General features: G+C 41.8%; 1 protein-coding gene across 1 annotated transcript in view; it reads left to right on the top strand.

The window, feature by feature from the left end:
• The window catches only part of VOPP1 (VOPP1 WW domain binding protein), a 62,292-nt gene that overhangs the window by 35,424 nt on the left and 5,672 nt on the right, over positions 1–21,196 (top strand). The window contains exon 2 of the mRNA XM_066557143.1: positions 8,808–8,866. Within this exon, the coding sequence (XP_066413240.1) occupies positions 8,808–8,866 (59 nt within the window). The remainder of the gene's footprint in view (positions 1–8,807; positions 8,867–21,196) is intronic.

Below are 21,196 nucleotides of genomic sequence, written 5' to 3'. Positions count from 1 at the left end.
GCATTTCTTACCTTCCAGGTTATAGGAATAGTACTTAGATAATATTTCATTATTATTGATTTCTTTTGTTCCCTGCACCACTGGGTGTGTGATTGCTCATGGATTCTGCATCTTTTTTTTCTTTTTTTTTGAGGCTGGGGATTTGGTGTCTTCAGTGTTACAGATGTTTTCAGGACTTCTAAGCACAAAGCATTTCTTGATCCAGTATTTGCAGTTTTGGAATAAATACCTCAGAAAACTGGAAAGATAAGAGTCTTAGTTGAATAAAAAAAATGTTTTGTTTTCCAATAACTCCTCATAAGAAGGATCTGAGGAAGGTGTGCATCCCCGGATTAAATGTCAAGAATGAAAAAAAAGGGTATTAGGGTGGAGAGCAAGAGTTGCCGTGATTATGCAGCTGCACTCTGTCCTCTCAGCTCGTGCTGTCTCTCTCTGTGGGACAAATGAGCACATGGGGGCTGCATAACATCAGCAGAACAGAGCCTGGGAACTCCCAAGGCAGCTGTCCTATGTCCTAGGGACCATCCAAGAAATCCTGCATCCTTTGAAGGGCTGTCATAACTTAACTGACCAGCATCTGTAGGTGCTTTTAAGTGCCTCGATCTTGTCTGCACTGCAGATGACTAAGAAAATTGAGTCTGAATTCATCTTCTTTTCCTCAGTCTTTCTTTACTTTGGTTGTACTAGTTTGGTAGATGAAAGACAACCCCTGAGGATTTAAGTACTAGGTAATTTAAGGGCTGTTTTCATTCTTGGGGTGGTAAAGTGGAAGAACGAAATGCATGTAGGAAACAGGCAAATTTGCCAGTTCAGCATGGACTGGCGTCGTTTTAGATAAAAATTGGGGAAACCTAAAACTAGACTTTTCCCTTAGTAGTACCCTGAATATCATAAGTTCCCTCCAGCAGGAAGTGCCTATTCAGGGTGGAGGCTGGAGATGAACCAAGCATCCAGTTCTTAGGCAAAGGAAAGCTGGTTGGTGTCTGTGTTCATGGTGCTCATTAGAGGCATAAAAGTAAAAACATTGTATCACCAAAAAATTTCATGAAGGTTGAAAAATTTCATTTAGGTTTGTTTCATTTTTAAAGAGACTGAGGGTGGAAACAGTGATGTCCTCACTCTTGGCATGGTCTTCCTTTCAGTTCCTGACAAGTGATCCCTTCCTCCCATGCACCCTACTTTGTGGGTTGTTTTATGGTGTGACTTGACTTGTTCTGTAGTTAAAGAATGCAAATAATAGTACCCTTGATTTTATTTCTCATGCACATATGAAAGGAAAAAGAATAATTGCAGAAGCTAAATTCAATTTTGGAGCTGTGGAAGCTGTCCAGTACCATTTGGAATGGATCAGCCTCTGCAAGTTAAGTTGGGAAAATATTACATCTGTTTCCTTGCAGTTGGAACAAAAAAAGTCTGCCACTACCCCCTGGAAGCTGCAGAGACTCCAGTGGAATGTTAAGTCTGTTTTGCTTTTCTTGGGTGAAAATGCCTTCAGTATGTGACATGGCTCATGCTTTCTTGCGGATCTAACATTAGGACTTTCAGTGCAAGGTCAATTCCACCAGGAAGGTTTAAATACACCCACTCCCCACCTTTTATGTTTGTGCAATTATTGCTGCATTCATGAGTGTAGAAATGAAAGAAAGAAGGTAAAGCAAGTCCTATACTTCTCTGATATTGAGGCTCTCTTTGCACTTTTGTAAGCATCTGGTTTGACATTCTGATGTAGAACTGAGCTGGCTATTTCACACAACTATGACAACTGTCATAACTATGCTTTCCAAACAGTCTGAAAGAGACTGAGTACAGCTGTTCCATCCAAGGCAGTCTGATGATGGTTTGGGTTGATGTGAAGTTGGATATGAGTCAGCAGTATGCCCTGGAAGCCAAAAGGGCCAGCTGTGTCCTGGATGCATCAAGCACAGCAGTGCCAGCTGGTCAAGGGAAGCTGGTCCAATATCCTGCTCTACACTGCATTGGAAGGTGTGGTTCCACCTGGAGTCCCGTGTGCAGTTTTGGGTGCCACAATATTCGAAAAACATAAAATTATTGGAGAGCATCAAGAGGAGGGTGCCTGAGGTGGTGAAAGACCTTGCGGGCAGGACGTAGTGAGAGGCAACTGGGATCACTGGTTTGGTGGAGTGTGGAGAAAAGAAGGCTGAGGGGTGATCTCATGGAAATCTATAACTTCCTCAAGAGGGGTAGTGGATGGGAAGTGCTAATCTCTCTCTGGTGACCAGCAGCAAGACGTGAGGGGGTGGAATGAATTTGCATTGGCAGAAGTTCAGACTGGACATTAGGAAAAAGTTCCTTGCTGCGAAGATCACTGGAACAGCCTATCCAGGGAAGTGATTGTGGCACCAAGCCTGTCAGAGTTCAAGGAGCATCTGGATGATGCTCTCAGCTATATGGTGTAATGTTAGATAATCCTGTGAGGAACAGGGACCTGGACTGAATGATTTTTATGGGGCCCTTCCAAGTTGCGGTGTTCCGTGATTCTATGGTAGTTGTGCTTATTAATTTCTCATAGAAGTGCTCCCACATGCAAAGAGATAATTGGTAGGTGTGGCTACTGTTAGCAGGTGTAGGTGAGAACGGAGAGGGAGCTGAGAGCTGTGAGAGGTGATGTGTGTGGGTGAGGTTTGGTACAGGTGATCGTTGCCCCGGCCGGGCTGCGGGAAGGTGCAGCAGCACCGGGGCACTGCCGGGAGGGAGGACGCTGTCCGCGGTGCTGAGCGCCCGCCCCGCACCCTCCCTAGCGTGGGCTCTGAAAAATATGGGTGCCTTGCTTTGCCTTTTATTTCTGCCTTTTTCCCTTGTATATGGATGAAGGAATTATATTCAATTGAAATTGTATTGTTCTGGGACTGAAGCGCATTTGCAATTTGCTCCATAATGGCAAAAAAAAAAAAAAAGGAAAGAAAATTAAACAAATAAATTAGTCAGGTTCCTGAAGTGAAATGGTAAAATGGAACACAAGGGATATTTGTATTTCCTCCCTGGGAAAGGTTAATAGATCTAAATGTAAAATAATGCTTTTTGATGGGAAGCTATCTAATGTCAAACTCATATTAATTCGAAATAAAAATATGATAATTAATACATGTGCTCTGAACAGCACAAGAACTAATAAGAATTAGATGCTTGTGCTGAAATTTTTGCTGTTGCAAAACACACTCTGATTAATTCAAGGTGGAAAAGTTGTTTCTTTTATGAATCCTACTATCAGAAATATTCCTTCTTTCTTAGAGAACAGACAAAAAGTCTAACTAAAAGCAATTGTCTTAACCAAAACCATTTAATTTCCTTATGAAATTTATGAAAATCATTATTTATACTGTGAGTTATTTGACTTTGTAATTTTGGTGTTGGTGAAAGAGATGTATAGCTGAAATAGTATTTGTTCTGTTTACTGTTAAATGGGAGGGAAAGCTTGATAAAGGATTGGCATCCTTTTATACAAGAGCTTCCTGATGTGTTCTCATTACTTCATTAAATAAAAATGCTTTAACATAATCCCGAGTTTTAGTAAAAAGTTGCTCCTGTCTTTTGCAACAAGGGTATATGTTGAAATCACTGGTAACATGGCTTGCTAGCTCAGTGTCTTGGAATAGTTTTGCAGATGGGCAGCTTTCACCCTCAGCTGTTAGCATCACCAGGGAAGAAGTAGGGATTAATTTTGATGGATTCAGGCAAGGCTAAAACAAAATGTGTTTTCTCTAGCAAACTATTTTCACCCTTAGGCTGCACTTTCCAGATTCAGGATATGCTGTCTCTTACTTTAATGGATAGTTTGCCCTTTTCTAGGCAATAGAAGAACAGGATGCCTCGTATTCCTGTGTCTGCACAAACAGTCTTTCAAACTTTCAGCACACAAGTTTCTTCTGATACAGCCCAGCTTGTATCTCATAATGCATCCAGCTCTTGTCTAGGCACTGAAAGGGATAGTGTTCTGAAAACTGATGCAGTTTTAAAGGTCAGATCCCATAAAACATTGTGATTCATTGCCAATAATGTGCCTTCTGGAACTGCTTATTTAGTCTGGAGTTGCATCGTAGACTTTATCTTCATTTTGTCTGGGCTTCATCAAGTATTTGCCCCATGCAGTGACCAATAAAACCAGGGAAGAGCTAAATTTTGCAAATGGCCTTCTGTAAGAGAGGCATCAGGTATAGATAGTTGTTTCTCAGATGCTGCGGGGCCCTATGGTGAGAAAGGTGTTGTCCTTCCCATTTTTTCAGATTTTAGTTTGATCAGCAGTATGGAAGACAGAGTTCTGGCTGTTGGAATAAGACTGTGTGATGCTCAGAAACAACAAGATACTTCTAGCATTATATTTGTCAAAGATACTTCTAGCTCTTTCTTCCTGTTCATCTGTGTATTAATCCGAGCAGAGCCTCCGAGGCTGCAGCCACAGGACTGGCATGTCGATGGATCATCTTGAACCCTAATAAGGTATAACATGTACCCAGCTAAGTGGCAGGTTACAGCCACTAAGCAGGTCACCCCAGAATACCAGGTCACTGTTAAATACCTGGTTTTGTTCTTCTGAATTTACCTTGGATCTTTATAAGTGTAATACATAATGGAAGAGAAAGGCTCACCCTCAGTTGCTGGTAACTGATAGGTTTTCATCGGCCTTGTGACTGATAACAGCCTCCTACAGAATCTGGCTTTGAGCAGATGTCACCAATTCTCTCTGGATGTCCCTTCAGCATACAGATAGCAATCACTCTCCATCTGCCCTCCATGGCATGGCTGTCCACAGCAGGCTGCTTTTTCCATTGGTGCCCATAACAGAAATGGACTGTTCTCATGCTGGAATATGCACATGGGGCTTTACTTTTTTGTTACTAATTTCCAAACCTCCACTGAAGGCCCTGCTGTTAATCCCTTGATTACAAAGACTAATTAATTGATCAGATCTATTTTCTTTTTGTTGTCCTGTGGGCTGAGAGATAATGATGTGCAATGTGAAGGATATTCCTGCTAGAGATAGTATTTCTGCAAATCCTGCAAAGCCTATCTGTGGAGTACCACCTGACATTCAGTGAGCAGCCTGCCTGCTCTAGCATCCTCCACACCTTGTGCATACATATGTATTTTGTGTTCTGTATTTTATGGTGTGATCAAAACCAGTCTTTGGATAATGTTTTAGGAACTCCTATTTCTCATTGTTTTTACTAGCAGCTGTAACATTTGCAATATCAATTTGTGGCAGGAAGCAGGTGTCCTTTTTAAAAGGAAATCTGAAATAATTTAGAGGCCACAGAAAAGGACAGCTTGCAATTCACATTGCTACACTCTTGCAGAGAAAACAGGCTACAAGACAGATGCTGATTTATTTAAAATCAGACGAACAAAAAAGCAAGTCTTGTGTTTTTTCTCTTTCTCTCCTTTTCTTTGCAAACTTAAGGAATGTATTCAAGCATCTGGCTAATTCACATACCATTAATTCTCTAAAGATTACATATGCACACCTAATTAGACCTGCATAATTTGTTTTAAAAATGAATGTACTCTCATATTTATATTTTATAGCTGTGCCAAATTCTTAAAGGGCATAGAAGGGAGAATGTTGTAAGAGAAATGTGCAGTAATCCTTTCCCTAGAAAAGCTGGAAGTATCAGTAGGGCTGTATCTAATCTTAGTTACATAACCGTAGACACTCTGTTTTGGCTATTAGTGAATGGGTAAATGGCTTTTAAAATACATGAATGAATGCTTGTTAGAAAGTCTGAGATACAGCCTGTCTTCATATGGGAGCTGGCAGAGTGGGCACCCCTCCTGATGTGTGAGGTCCTATTGTATGGCAGCAATATGACTCATCTTCCCTTTGCCTCTGGTTTGTGGGCTGCAGCGAGTTCCTGCCAGCTGTGCTTTCTTGAGGATTTAATAGTCTCCAACAGCTACAAGGACATGGCTCTCCAAAGGCTGAGAGCCTGATGCTGATGGTATATGTCTCCTCTTACTCTTGCGTGGCTCTCCACCAGCTTAGCTCTTGAGGCCAATACCACTCAGAAGAATAATTTGGGTGTTGGCAAGTGGCGGATTATCATAGCCTTCTTCAGAGGATGGATGTGGGGTGGGAAAAGCTAATCTGTACCCTGACCCCCGTTCATCTCTCTGGGGCCTGAGTGCTAAAGGCACTCAAATCCTTAGCAGCAGTGACATTCTCCACTTACTCTCAGCAGCAATTCCTGCAAAGTCTGCTAACCAGCAGTAGAGAGGGTGGTTAGTAGCCGCCTGCTTTGTGTCAGGCTTTCCTGGAGTAGAGTTGCCATGGAGATGGGTGGGAGTTTAACAGAGCAGGGAGCTCAGCGCTTTGCCCTTGTGCATGTAAATCTGTCTGACATGTCATGTGCATCAGATTTGGCTCTGCTGCTCACATTTGAGGTCCACTGGATTTTTTTGCCTGATTCCCATGTAGGAGAGCTGAATAACTGCCATGCAGTGTTTGTAGCACTGTGATATTAAAAAAAGGCATAACTGGGATTGGTGCCTGCTCTTCCAGGGCCAATTTAAAACTAAATCTGGACACCAAAGGATGTTTAGAGCAGGTATCTAAGCCCGGTAAGATGGAAGGAACTTTCCCAGGCTGGAGCCTTTCTTGTGGCAGCAGTAAGCATATTGGCCATCTGAAAAAGAGAATTATTTAGAGGCAGAAACAGAAATCCTACAGTTAGGGAGATGTTGGAAGGTGGAATCTTCCCAATTAATTTTAGAACTTGTGAAGCAGATTAAAATATGGGGGGAGAGTGCTGAATATAAATAAATGTCTGCTTTACACTTACAAAGGGTGTGCAGGCTCCACGTGCTCAGAAACATTTCTGGGAAAACATCAATTAAAATGCTTGAGACTGACAAAAGGCTTCAAGGCTGTTGAGGTAAATGGTGACTCATACTGGCCGAGAAGCAGGAAGGAAAAACATTTAATGGCAGCACCACCCCAAGCTGTACTCTGAAATGAGGCTTCCCAGGGGGGTGACCTGCAGACACTGGATTTTAGCCAATGTCTGCTGATCTACAGCCATCAAAGGTGAAGAGCCAAAGTATTTTTCAGTGACTTGGCAGCATGCCTACTGGGTTTTTTGATGCATGTAGGTTTGCATGGTGTTATGGAGAGAAACTTGACATATTTCTAATTTTAGAGTAAGAGGAAACAGCTGGATGGTGAAAATATTTGGAAGGAAGGGTTAAAAAGTTGGAAACATTGAAGGAGGGGAACAAAGAGGGAATAGAGTGAATGCAGAGATGGATCTTTGAACACCACTTGCTTCAGTAGAAGCAAAAGAGTCCTCCTGAATATACTGCCTGAGCCGTGGCATCAGTTTGAGAGGGGAATAAAGTTTTTGCTGTGTTTATCCCAGGGAAAGAGGACTGGTCCTTCCCGCATAAACTAAAGCTTGTGCATCTCGAAGACTGGTGTGAGCCTGTTGTGTTACTGGAGAAAGGCCTCAACACATGCTTCAAAAGCATCTTCTTCTCCTCTCCTCCTCCTCCCCCAATCTCCTGTACCACTTCTAACAATTTAATCCATAGCAGTTTGTCTTCACAGGCTGTAATTGATCTGTCTGTGATTTAGCTCATCAGACACTCATTAAAGAGTTTGCAGCCTTTTTTATTCATGGAGAATGAGACTCAAGGATCTAAAACCACTTTGTCTTTGTCTTAACTGGATTCATTTAGTATTCTGGGATTTGGGAAGGCTAATAAACTTAAACGAGCTATTATTTAAAGGTGAGCTGCCAAGTGAACATGAAGAATGATCCAAACGCTGGCAGTGTGCCAAGGGCTCTCTGTTGTCAGGTGTCAGGTGTGAGGAGCAGAGGGAATTGTTGCTAAAACCCCAGATATTCCTCACAGCTCTGCAAGTGGGTGTCCCACAATGCCCTGCCCATGAGTGATTGGGCATTGTGATGATACAGCTTGCAGGGGAGCTGCTGGAGCTGTGTCTGCAGTGAAGATGGTATTTTGTGCTAGTGATGTCAGTGGGATACACTGAAATATTTGGTGCATTGTGTAGTGTTTGAGCTTGACATCTGGTTTTCTTTATTAGGGGCTGCTATTGTTCCAAGCTGCCGCCTGTGCTCAAGCAGTGCCCATAAGGATGAGCACTTCTCACGTCGCTGGCACACACGTGCTGAGGAAATGCCTGTCCCCATCCTTTAGCAGGGATACACTGGCAATCTGCAAAAGAGAACAATACCCCTGAGCTGCAGAAAACAGTTTCCTTTCCCCACTGCTTTAATGAACACTTGAGACATTTCCAAGCTCTAGGAAGAGGAGATGGGAGAGATGGTTCTCCATTCTGCTCCTTCCTGAGCCTGGCTCCACATGCCACACACATCCAGAAAGATGAATAATTCCCTGTAACTTGAATTTACTGTGCAGTCGTATGTGTAGTATCATCACATTGCTTTGTGCCTTGGATGTCATGTAAGGGGCTATGACCGCCATGGGCTCTAAAGTTGTCCGTGGTTTTAAGGCAGCAGCTCTGCCAGGGAACACATGCAGCTGGATCCTGGGTCTGTGCCAAATGTACTGACTTTGTTGGGAACTGCGGGAAGCTGGTGGGGCCCCGCAGACAAAGTCCTGTGTGAGGGATCTGAATCCTGGCAGGACACGCTGCCATTTACGTGAACTGACTTCCTGCTTGCTGTGCGTATCTGGATTGGGAAATCTTTGGGAATATAAACCTCTCCTAACTGCTCGGAGTCACAGTATTTATAAATACTTCAGGCTTGTGTTTATAGCTATAAATCATCCTATGTAAATATTAATACCATATTTTTCTTTCTTTGTAGTGTACAGAGGCCAAAAAGCATTGCTGGTACTTTGAAGGATTATATCCTACATATTATATGTAAGTAGTCATCGCTTTTCTTTTTCAAAAGAGAATTAGATTCTGTAGGTTCTTAGACTGTTACTCTTTTACTAATTATACTTTTTCTATAACTCATCTGAGACTTTTGCAAATTCAAAAATGAATATGCGGTAAACTTTAATTTCCCTCCTTCCCTGTAACCCGCCTCTTTCCCTTTTTCCTTATTGAAAAAAGTGTACAGATTCATTTTGCCACACACCCCAGATGACCTTTCCAACTGAAAACAAAACTCAAGTACTTGAACAGCTCTTATTTCAGAACACTGAAAGGAAACATAAGTAGACCAATGTGAAGACAGTTCTCCCTTTGTTTTGAACAAGGACAGGTAATCAGACAGAATACCAAGAATGCTTTGAAAGTAACTTTGTCCCTGTGCTAGTACTGTTGTTTAATTTAGATAGTTGAGGTCATTTGTTATCCATGGCATAACTGTCCTTTTGATGAGTGGCATCTGCATTCACATCAAGCTTGGGTATGAACCAAATGTCAGTGACCTGTATATATATGACTGAGGATCTCTCTAATTGCAGGTTTCTTTTAAATATTGCCCACAGCAATGGCAAAAAAAGTGGAGGAAATATGTGGGTGGGAGATTCATTCATTGTGGGTTTGGGGACAGAAAGAAGATAAATGTAGTAAACTTTCTACCTGGTTGTATAACTTTATAATTGCAAACAACTGTAAACGTAAGTTAAAAAACCAAAAAAAAGCAGGGTGGAAAAGCATTAGGTTATCTGTTCCCTGAGCAAGCTCTTTCTTGCTGAAAGATTGGAAATTATTGTAATCCTTATGCTACCCAAGAACTTCCCTCCATTTTCTTTTCCATCTCCACTTCATCTGCCAGAAGCAGGAGAGAAATGCTAGAGATAAAAAGCAGCCAGGAAGCCAGTTGCAAAACAAAGCCCACAGAAAGAGTGAAACACCATGATTTAATAATCTGTGATCCTGGATATTAACTGCTTAGGAAGTGTTTGTGCCTGGAACTGTCTTTTTTTCAGGTGACTGAAATGTGGAGAATTTCTCGTAAATGGTTGGCCAAAACAGATGGGGAATTTAAATAAGTTCTTTGCATGCTAATAACAATGGGACTTTGGTTCCGCCTACGTTTTATTTTGCTTTTCTACAATGTGGGAAAGAAGCTGGGATGTCACAAAATTACAAAAATCCCACTGTACCTTGACATTCAGGAGTGTGTTATTCGTCATCACCTTGGTGTTTTGCTTAGGTTTCTGCCCACGTGCTTTCACAAATAGTGTTTGTCTCCCTTGGCAATACAAAGGGGTGGCTACTTGGAAATTGGGTATTCAGAGATTGGGTTCAGACCCTTTGTGTACATACAGATTCCTGCAAAAGAAATGGCTACCAAAAAACATCCTGTTCTATATTGACGCTGTCAAGTCAATCAGAAGACTGTCACTAGTCATCATGTGTTTTGTGGTAGTTACTGCAGCACCATGTTAGCCAAGTCATTGCATGAAAGTGTCGTGGTTGCCACTCTGCTGAATAGTGGAAGTCAATGGAAAAAGGAAGGGGGAAGGGGCAGGATGTGTGTGCTCAGCAATTGTCCCAGTGGTGATGAGTGTCACATTAATGCTAATGTTGTTGTTGTGATTATGAGTTTAAGAAGAAACTCTAGGGAAAGACGATAAGGATTTGGGGATGGTAAAGCTCAGAGCACAGATACTATGTGTTTGACAAGTGAAGGAACAAGGAGAGGGTATTTGAGTGCCCAGGAGCCCAGCAGGGTTAAAGGGGCTGCATCAAAGCAGTAGGAAGGTCGTGCATGTCTGTGGTGCCTGGGCTGTTCTAGGTTGTTACTTCTGCAATGTCAGTTTCTGTTGTTCGGGGTCCCCAGCTGCTTCCTACCTGTGCTGTCTTTTGACACCTCTGTGGTGGGGCAGAGGCACAAGTCCAATCTCAGTATCTTAGGGCAAAGTCCCGTTGCTTCAGCACTTGTTTGACCCTTCACTGAGTTAATTCAATTTGCTAATCCCACAGAAAGTTGTTCATTTTAGCACATTCGAGTCAGTGTTGAATCAGCTTGGTATAGTTTTTGGCAAACACCGGTGAAATGGGAGGAAGGGAGTATTCTGCATATTGTGGGGGAGGAGGCATGAATAGCATCGTCTCCATCAGCATATGGTTACATGTTAAATTATCTAAAGGCATCATACATAACTTTGTCCTGAGAGTGCCTCCTTTGTACGAATCTAGATCTGGGATGTCCTCCAGTGAAACGGGTTTTATTTTATCTTAGCATTTCTGTAGCAACAGTCCATACCAAGCAGATATATTTAGATTTATATTTAAAGGAGTTTGCAGTAGATTCCATTTGTTTCTATCACTGATTTTGTGAACAGGCTTTTTTCTCCCCAGTTAATATATGTAGTCTCTCCTTTCGTCTCGACACTATCTTTGGAGACTTACGAAACCCAGCAATGCAATCCTTTTTAATGATTTTCCTGTGATTTCAGTCCCATGCTGGCACTATGTCACATCTCCAATGGAGACAGTTGGTATTATAATGAAAAGGTTGGCATGTCAGCTCAGAAATGCCAAGTGCTGTGTCTATTCACAAATGCAGCGTGGCATGCTGGGACCAAGGTATCCCTGAACTGGCCCATCTACAGCCTTATCACTTCTGGGTAGGCACATCCTCCTGGAAGCTGCCTGCCTCTCTTTAAATTACCCAGAGTAATAGAGGTCTGGTGGACTGTCATATGAAGTGGTGGTTTGCTTTTCTCAGAAGTTTAAAGGCAAGATAGCTGAGTTAATCTTTCCTGTAAAGACTCTACTTCAGCCATCCAAAGACAGATAAGAATGTGTCTGCTAAGCCAGTGGAACAGTGTGCCAAAAGAAGTGTTCTGGAAATTCAGCTAGATTTGGGTGGGTAAAACTTGCAATTATATGACAGTTCCTCTTTTGGAGCTTAAGTTTTTTTAGTGGTTTTTTAATTCAATCTGCCTTCCAGTATAATAATTTTAAAAGAAAAATCTGTTAGAGATATTGCTCAAAACTTTCTTAAAACTTGTCTTTTATGCTTTCCATCTTAACAGCTAGGGTGAAGGTTGAAGATCACAGTTCCAGAACTACTATTCTATATACTACTATTATACTACTATTTAATGGTATTAGTATTTTTTAAAAATAATTTTTCCAATGGAAATAGTTATTCTATCCTTCATATATCATCAATAAGCTTTAATTTAATTCCAGCATGTTTCTTCCAAATGTAATTACATTTCTTAAGGCTAGACTGAGAAATTGATGATTTTCCAAAATCTTTTCCCTCTCCTGTGGGAGTAAGGTACAATTTATTTCAGACCAGAATTGAACATGGAAAGTTTACCAAGAATTTGAGAGACATATGCTGGTCTTCTGTCCTTAATACAGACAATTTCCAAGGCTGCTCTTAACTTATTTCCCTAACCTATCCAACCATTTCTCCATGTCCTTGTCTCCTGAGTCACCAGAGACTGTTGTCAGTTAGATACTTTTCTACTACTTCAGCAAAATGTTTTTAAAATGTGACTTAGAAAAATAAGTAAGCAAATATAAAGCAGAGAAAGGAATTAGTCATTGGAGTCTAATTCTTATCCTTTGTAAAAGCGGGGAGCCAAGTTGTTCCTGAGTTTGCTTAAAGACTTAGATCATATGTCTCCTTGTGTGGATGCACAGTAAGTGATTCAGAATTTAAAGCTGTCTCAAGAGACTCGACTGATGCTCTACAAGCATCCTCATCCCACTCTCACTTAAGTAAGCCAGCTCAGCCTTATCTCAGATGTGCTGATGGTTGGCAGAAGAAACAGTCAAGGTACTTTTGATGTGAATAGTAACATAGAGAATGCATTAGATTGCAAAACCACCTTCCCTGTAGGCAGATGCCAACAGCACTTAAGATACTCCAGTTGTTTTTCCATTTCTAAGTTGGGCATGATTAGGAGAGGGAAGGCTGCCTTATGTTTTGCTGATGAGTAGTAGTTTGATTGGAATGATTGTGGATATCTCCCTCACTGCAGAGTCAAGTATGTTTCCTGGTATGACTGATCAGTCCCGTAGGTATTTTCTGTTTATTTTTCCTTCAGTTGTTAGCTACCATCATACTGGGGCTTTTAATGAGGTGATAAATTCCAGATGCATGTTTCTAATCCTCTCCTTGCCAGGCTTCATGGCATATTTATAAAACAGCAGGAATGTTTTTGAGTGTGAGCGGCAGGCATGTGTCCACAGCAATAGATATGCCACAGCTGGTGCCCCTGGGTCAGTGAAGGACTCACCCACAGAGAGGGCCACCCATTATCCCCTGCCCTCTGAGCCTCACCATGGTGTTTCTGTTTGGTTTTTTGGGTTTTTTTTAAACACATTTAGCTGCCTGCCTGTCCAGGCTGTAAGGTGTGCACTTGGTTATGAGAATGTTGAGGCAGACAGTGTGGAAGCCATGCTGAAGCTGGGGTAAATGACATATCCCACTCTCTGGTTTGTCCACAGATGGCTTCCACTGCCAGTGTAGTGGTAGAAGCTCTTTTTGCTGGATCTGGTGTCCCTTCCAACTACTAGTTGCAGGTGAGGTTTGGCTTTTCTAACATCACACCTACTTGTGTATGTAATGATTTCTAAATGCCTCCTTGGTAGCCTGTATCTTCTTCTACCTCATAAGTACTGAGTTTTTGCATCTGAGTTCTGGCCTGGGTTCCTTGTCTTAGGTAGGTCTTGACTTCTCAAAGGTATGCTAGTAGGTGAAAGGCCTCCAGAAAGAAACATGAACATTTTCTCTGGAAGGAAGTGTTAACCATTGCTGTTGGTACTTATATGAAGAACAGAACACAAAGGATGGGTATCTCTTATTGTCTTCTATTTCTTATCCAAAGCAGGACCTGAATTAATTTGAAAGCAAAGTGGAAGTGCTCTATTTTTAGACTAGTGTATTTTGGCCATAAAAACCAGTTTACTGCATACAGCAGAGAACTGCACATGTACACATTTGTGTTGATGAAATCTGTTTTTTCATTTAGAATTAGTATAAGAATACTAATGGACACCTAAAAATAAATGTTAGCTATTATTCTTCATGTTTAAGACATGTTTCTACCCTGAATGGGAAGAGTAATTTATTTTTCTTATTGTAGAGAAGAATGAGGAATATATTAAATTTGTGGTTTTTCATGGATTTTGAAGTAATTTTGTTGTGCATTTTCACATGCTTCTCTTACTTTGCTGATGTTAAGTTTTGTTGTATTTGTCACACAGCCATACTCATCTGGCTGGTTTTGAATGTGAGTCCTTTTATTCTTTGTGATCAGTCCATAATAATTCTGTTCATTATCAAGAACCTGCAAAATGTCCCAGGTGAAAACATTAAAAAAGTGTTTTTCTCTTGCTGTTGCTCAGATAGCTCAGAGGGCACTTCTTCCATCAACGTGTGTCCAAGAGGCTGGGAAACCACCCCAAACCAGACACTGGGTGTGTTGCATGATGGTGTCTATTGTCTGTGCTCCACATCCTGTTGTGTTTACTGCTGTTAATTAAGTTGGCTTTCCTGATGGTACATTTAGCTTTCCACTGCAATTACAGAGGCATGAAGTGTCAGCAGGTGTGTGCTTAGGGAGGTAATATAGCTGCTGATTTATCCTTCCATTTGATTTGAAGCCACCAGGGAGGAGGGAGAGGGGAGGCAATGTAATAGTTTTCCATGCTTCCAGGCACCTTGAATAGCTGGCATTGTACAGACCCAGAGACCTCGATCACTCCAGGGCTCACTTTTGCAGTGAGCAGCCCCAGGAAGGGCCTGATTGCAGATGTAGTTCATTGCAAGAATGTAAGGAAATGGTTTGTGTTGAGAAGAAAGACAGCAGTAATCATCAGACCACCTGTAGAATAGGCATCAGAATCCCACCACCAGTGCTCAGTCCTCTGCAGCCTTGAACAATAGCAATGCAAGAAGTCAAAGCTTCAAAAGTCAGTGCCCTTGAAGGGGCTTACTCCTTGCTCCAAATAAGAGACTAGAGTTACCCAGCAGGATAACAAACTGGAATTTCCTTCAATGGATCAATTATCTAAAGCAATCTGGGGTGAATTAGGCTGCCAAATTAACACTCAGCTCAACTTGCTAGGAGTAGGTCCTGGAGAGGGGTTTAGTATATCAACCTTCACAAGCCATCAAACAGGTGATAGACATAATTTCAGATTTAAAGGATGATTTTGGAGTTGGAGGCTGACCAGGTATAGGCAGCTAATTCTGAGAAGGTGAGGAAAGAAGAAAAGAGGGCATCCTATGTCTTCTAGTGGGGTACTCTTCTGAGACCAGACCTTCTCCTGGCTGAGGTGGAGCAGAGAACCCAGTCCCATCCCCTTCTCATTTCCACAGGGTGTGATATCCACAGCTGTAACTTACTGTGAGTGAGCCTCACTTTTTCCTGTGGAAGGTGTTTGACTTGAAATACTCATCAGGTCTTAATTCTTCCATGTTCCAGGCAAGAGCCCTAATGAGAGACCAAGAATCAGTTTCTTCTGGCTTCCTGTCAGTGGGACAGGAAAGGTTTTTCTTGGTTTGAGCTTCAATGGAGTGTCAGAATGCATCTGACACCTAAGTAATCTTGAAGTTCTAACCCTTTCTAAGTAGGGAGACCCCAAATTAAAGTTTTGAAAGACTTGATGGCACTTAACAGCTGGCCACTACTACCCAGTCCTTCTCTGCATTTGATCATGCAGTGGTTTGGTGCAGGAAAAAAGGGTTTACTATGCTTTAGTATTTTAAATTGAGACAGACAGCAAATTCCTGGATACCCATCGCCCCCTGCCAGCAGACTTATGCTTTCCCAAAGCAGGGATGAGATGCAGTAGGACTGCCTGCTCACTGGGAGCAGCTTGAGATGCAAAGAACTAATCATCTGTTTAATAAGGGGCCTGATGGTTAACTAGAATTCCTTATTCCTGTTCATACAAGAAATTTACAATTCCACCTCCACAAAATTCAAACTTGTCATACACATTATCTGTGGCTTACTTTTGTCAGAGCCTTAAGCAATGCTGTTTCTCTGCTTTGTTCTGTGAAAGAAAAGCCTGCAGCCTCTGTTGAAAAATGGCTCTTTAAGGCTCCATATATTGCCAAAGCCCAAGCCTCTGCAATTCTCGCTAGGTTCTGCCACAAGGGGAGCAGAGAAAATATCTAGATGGATATGTGCTGGCCAGAAAACCAGGTAGTGGTAGTTTACAGACAACAAAGAGAGTTCCTCTGCAGGATGGCTTTCTTCTTGGGATCTGGAAAGAGAGCCTGGGGTTATGGTAAACCTTTGGGTAGCAGAAGGTTGTGAGAAGGATTGGTTTGATAGAAGCACCTGAGCAAATACTTCTCATCCCATCAGAAGTGGGGGAGGATTTACTGTATTCTGCTGAGTTCTTGCACAGAGATGGTATTTATAGGCTCTTCACCTAAAGAGTAATTGAGAAATGAGCTCCTTTTCAGCTGTTGCCTGCTCTTGTTTTCCACATCTGTGGGAAGGACAGGAGCCAAGTATCTTGTATTATAGGAGATTCTGGTTGTGTCAAAGCAGACAGGACTCTAATCTGAGCAAATACTGTTCTGTCTCAGTTGTTTCTACTCTGTAGAAAAAAATTACCTGACAGCCCTTTTCCTTTGTTTTTGGCTTACATTTTCTTACATAAGGGCTATGTGATTTACCAAGTACTTGGATAACTATCTCTCTTTGGTACCAGTAGCAGTGATTTTACTCTTAAGTACAGATGTGCACTAAGGTCACAGCTCCATTCATCTATGAAGCAGCTGTATTTATTATAATAAACTTATCTATTCATATTTATCAGACCTCTGTTTGACAAGGCACTGTTATTGCATATGCTGAGAGATCACCTTTGCTATTTATAAGAAGATAAATGCTTTTGGATGCTGAGAACCTGTAACTGCAGGTGTCTGCTGAACATTAGGCCAAGGAGACACAAATGACCCTAAGACCAAGGCTGGAATGCAGATGTTCCCTACAGCCAAAGACCTTGCCTGTCTTACCGCTCAAGTTTTTGAGCAAAAACTCTCCTCTCAAGCACTTGAGAGAATGCCAGTGGAAGGATGTGGTCTTTGTGTTGCAGCATCTTTCTGGAAAGAGATTAAACAACTTTGGGAGTTTCTGAGCCCATAGTTGCTTAGGTGTGACTCCTGAGTGCAGAGTTGGACTCTCTGTTTCTATTTCCATGTTCTGTGTGCTCCTGTAGCAAAACAGATTCATTGGGAAAACCCCTCCATTGTGTGATGGTTTTCCCCATGTCTGCAGCCAATAGTCTGTGTCCTTCCTTAGACAGCAGCACAGGCAATGGGTTTGCTTTGAAGGCTGCTTTTTATGGAAAGATGGAAATGCACTTATGAAATGTCTGAAATGAATAAAAGTTTAAGTAAACTTGGTAGAAAAAGAATTCCTTCTCAATTACATGGTACACCTTCAGTTGTCTTCCCCATTTTTTGTCTGTCAGGTCTAAGTCTTGTGGCGGTGTACCTCAGTGACATCACTCCTCATTGACAGCACAGCCATGACTCAGAGCTTCATCAGAATTTTTTCTGATAGTCACTTTGTGGTGATTGCCTGCTTTTTCTTTTTGTTTCAAGCCTTATTTGTTTTTTCTCTGTTCCTGACTGCTGAGTTGCAAGCAGATTAGATTATTTTATTTTTAAAACTTCCTTTGTCCTAGAACAAGTAAATGTGTGTGCACACTTCAGCTGTCTGCTGTCATCTGTTTCATGGGAGCAGACCTGAACCTTCTGACTTTAAAGGCTCAGCATTGAATCTGCCTGGAGATGACCCAACCTCAGCAGTTCATCCCTTGCAGTTCTTATGAAGATTCCTTCTGGTCTTTTGCCTGTGCCAATATTAGGACCACATCTGGCACTTCCTTAGCTTCATTTAATGCTTCTACCAACCCCCAAAATGTTTCCTTTGTGTTCTTAGCTTTGCTCTACTGCTGTATTTTCATTTACACCGTTCCTTGACTCTCTTCAGTTTTCTTGCCCCCCACTCCAAAGCTGCCAGTGCTTCTTGTGTTTCATTGAATCCCAATTTGTATCATAGAATTTACAGATATCAGCAGCAATCATTTAACCTATGACTGGTATGCAGCCTTTTTTTGGAATTCATGTCAGGCTTGTCTTCAGAACAAGATGAGGCTGGAGATGATGCAGTTCACTGTATTTGGTTGTTGATGTGGAGCTGTGGTTTTATTTCACCCACTCATCCTCTGTCTCTGTGTCTACAGTAGTGTTTCTGCCACTACATGTGGATTGACAATTTATGGTTTTTTCACTCTTCCAAAATGCATTACTAATCAACCATCTTAAATGTTAAATCAGGTTTTGGCCCATATGATGCAAAACATCTAGAGAAAAAACCTAAGAATATTACAGCTTCCATTTCAAAGATGTGGTGGTGGTAGGGAAAGCAGCTCTTTGCTGCAGCAGCTCTACTAGGAAGGGAATTGTTCAGCTGTGTAGATGCAGGTATAATTGGAGAAGAGCTATTGGACCATATCATTGAGCAGCTATTATCCACAGAACACATGCAAGTAAAGAGGTGGTTTGTAAGGTTTGGGTCATGCCATATTCCTTTGAGAGAAACTATGCTTTGCTTGTCCATAAAGGAAGGAAGTTCAGTGCCATGATTTAAGTGTGAACCCAGAGAAAAACTGTGTCCCTGTGACCTGACATGCTGTGTAACTTTGATCTGTGACACAGCAGTTCCTTGGTGTGCCAGCAGTTCAAGACATTGGACATGCACATACAGTTCTTTTATTCCACTGAATTATGAATAAAAATATGTACCTTCTAAATCATAAATCCCATTTGAATGAGAGACTGTTCTTGGTGAAGTTGCAGATTAGCAAAGCAACTAATTGTGACTTGCCCTGTGTCATATGTTAACTCTTGATCAATGAAATGAGCATTGCCCTAGGGAAATGCAGTTCTTGGGATCATCACTGATCTGTGAAAGAGGGAAATTGACTTTAGAAAGCCTTCTGGAGATGGGTTCAATCCACTTCTGATTGTTAGTAAGGGTCATTCTGTTTCAACTGCCATTAGGCACACTGGTCCTTCCTTGTAAAGCAAAGCCAGAGTATGGGTTCAATTTAAAGAAAATGCATGCCATTCAATAAATATATGTGCATGTGCTTAATTATGGTTTTTTAATGAACCAAGATCTTAATTCTCCTGTGATTTGCCATCAGGCAGTGAGAGATAGTACATCAAAGACTGATTATACTTAAGCTTGCATGTTACTCCATTATTAAGCTGATTTTGTTGTTGACTTTTGCAGGCTAATAAATATGGCTTTTGTAAGTAATTGTCTTGTAATTGGGATGAATATTGTCAGGAGTTGTGTTGTTTTTCCACAGTGCATAGAATCAAGAACAGTAGATCAGCAGAGCTTTTGCTGTAGCCTGATAGCAGTATCAGCAAATGGAATATTCACTCTTCCAGTCCTTTTTGGTGCTGCTATCAAGTGGTGGGGAGTACAGACAGCAGGTTGGCACCATCCTTGGTTCCAGCCTTGATTCCATGCTCCTACATATAGGTACATGTGTCCATTCTCACAGGCACACAGAATAAAGCACCTGCTTGGTTTTATGGCTAAAAAGTGACAAGGTTACCAGTGTCAGATCTCAAAGGGTTGTGAGGGTTGTGGTACTGGTATCCTTTTGCAGATCCACCCAGCAAATGCAGTGGTCAGCCTGGGATGAGCTGGCTGAGCTTACTGGCTTTTACAGTAAGAAAGCTTATTGACAACCAGGAATTGGAGCCACCATGAGAGACTCCTCCATACTTTGCATCATTATTTTCAACCATTTGAAAGTTCAGTCACCTGAAACTTCTCTTGATGGCCTGTTTGTTTGTCAGTGAGTGATCTCAGGAGCTTCATAAATATTCAGCAGTGTAGCCTTTCTGCCTTCCAGCTGGTGCTTTAGCCTTCTTTTGCAGGAATAAAAGCTAAGCCTTTGAGACTTTAAAAATGGTGCTGACTCCTAACCTGGATAACTTAAAGATAAAAAACAGATTGAGGTACTCTACAGATGCTCCTCTAATTTTGGTGGTTTGAATGACCATAATTACGTATTTTAAAATAACCATTTCCCATATTTTCTGGCTCTGGAGAAAAAAGGTGCAAAATAAGCAAGGCAAGGGTGGGCATGGGGGAGGTGTGTGTGCAGTCTCTGTGACCTCTCTGTTTAAGTTTTATTACAGGTGAAGCTCTTGGGGCTCTGGGAGATGGTGCCTCCACTCCCCATCCTGTGTGTGGTCAGATGTAGGTGTCTGGACTGACAGAGCCAGTGTGTGGAGGCAGAGATAAAGACTGCTCACATTCCTAAAATCCTTCTTTTTATTTTTGTCCTAATGGAGTCAAGAAGGGTTTCTAGATTTATGGGCTCAGTTTCTTCTCTGCTTTTCTGGCCCAACAAAATCCTTGCTGTGCAGCGTCAGCCAAGGGGGCAAGTACCTATCACCATGGATTAAGTGCTCCAACCAAAGCATGTTGAAGAGCAAAGGGGTGCCATGAGCACTGGTGTAACAGAAGATAGCAGCTCCCAGCCCATTTTGTAAGGAACCTGACTCTGTCCTTGACTTCAACATATGTCTTGAAAGCTCCTGTTGGGTTGAACCACTGTGGAAACATGGAGGAATACTTAATTTCTTGGTCCCAAGGGGACTGCTGACTTGCTAAGTCTAGTTAATAGTTATGTGAGGTTTGGTAGCTTTGAGTATGAGCAGTTGTCAGGGTCTTGGAAAGCTTTAAAGAAGGAAAATTGCAGATGGGTCACTTTCATGTTCAATGGCAGCAAAGTGGCTGTTTTCTCTTTTAGCATTAGCAACTTCCTTGGCCTGAGTCTCAAACTGGGTGCCTGAGTGTCGTAATGAGCCCTGCCATGATGATCATGTCAGATCCTCCGGCTTGCCTGAGTAAATCCTACTTATTTGTCATCAAAAGAGCATGTAACTGTTTTCCAACTGATTATGTATCCATAGAGCATCCTCCTCTGGCCCCAGTTAGAGGCTGAAGCCTATGTGACAATGTATTTTCTGAGTGAAGCCTTGTTAATTGAGCATGTAAATGTGTAATTGTCTGTACAACTATTCAGTTGACATGGTTTTAGTTTGCATACAAATATGGGAGCACAGTCATGCAGCTGAGCAAACTGTCCAAGATCAGATGCTTAAATAAATAAGTGCATTCTGCACGCAGATGTGAACACCCTTAAAAAGATCAATCCAGTTGTGATCACCTCCTCTTTTCTTTTTGTATGTGGATATGGTAATCT

The sequence above is a fragment of the Molothrus aeneus genome, chromosome 1 (assembly GCF_037042795.1).
Source record: "Molothrus aeneus isolate 106 chromosome 1, BPBGC_Maene_1.0, whole genome shotgun sequence".
NCBI lineage: Eukaryota > Metazoa > Chordata > Aves > Passeriformes > Icteridae > Molothrus > Molothrus aeneus.
The sequence above is the reverse complement of the archived record's forward strand: the minus strand, read 5'-3'. Positions and strand labels throughout refer to the sequence as shown.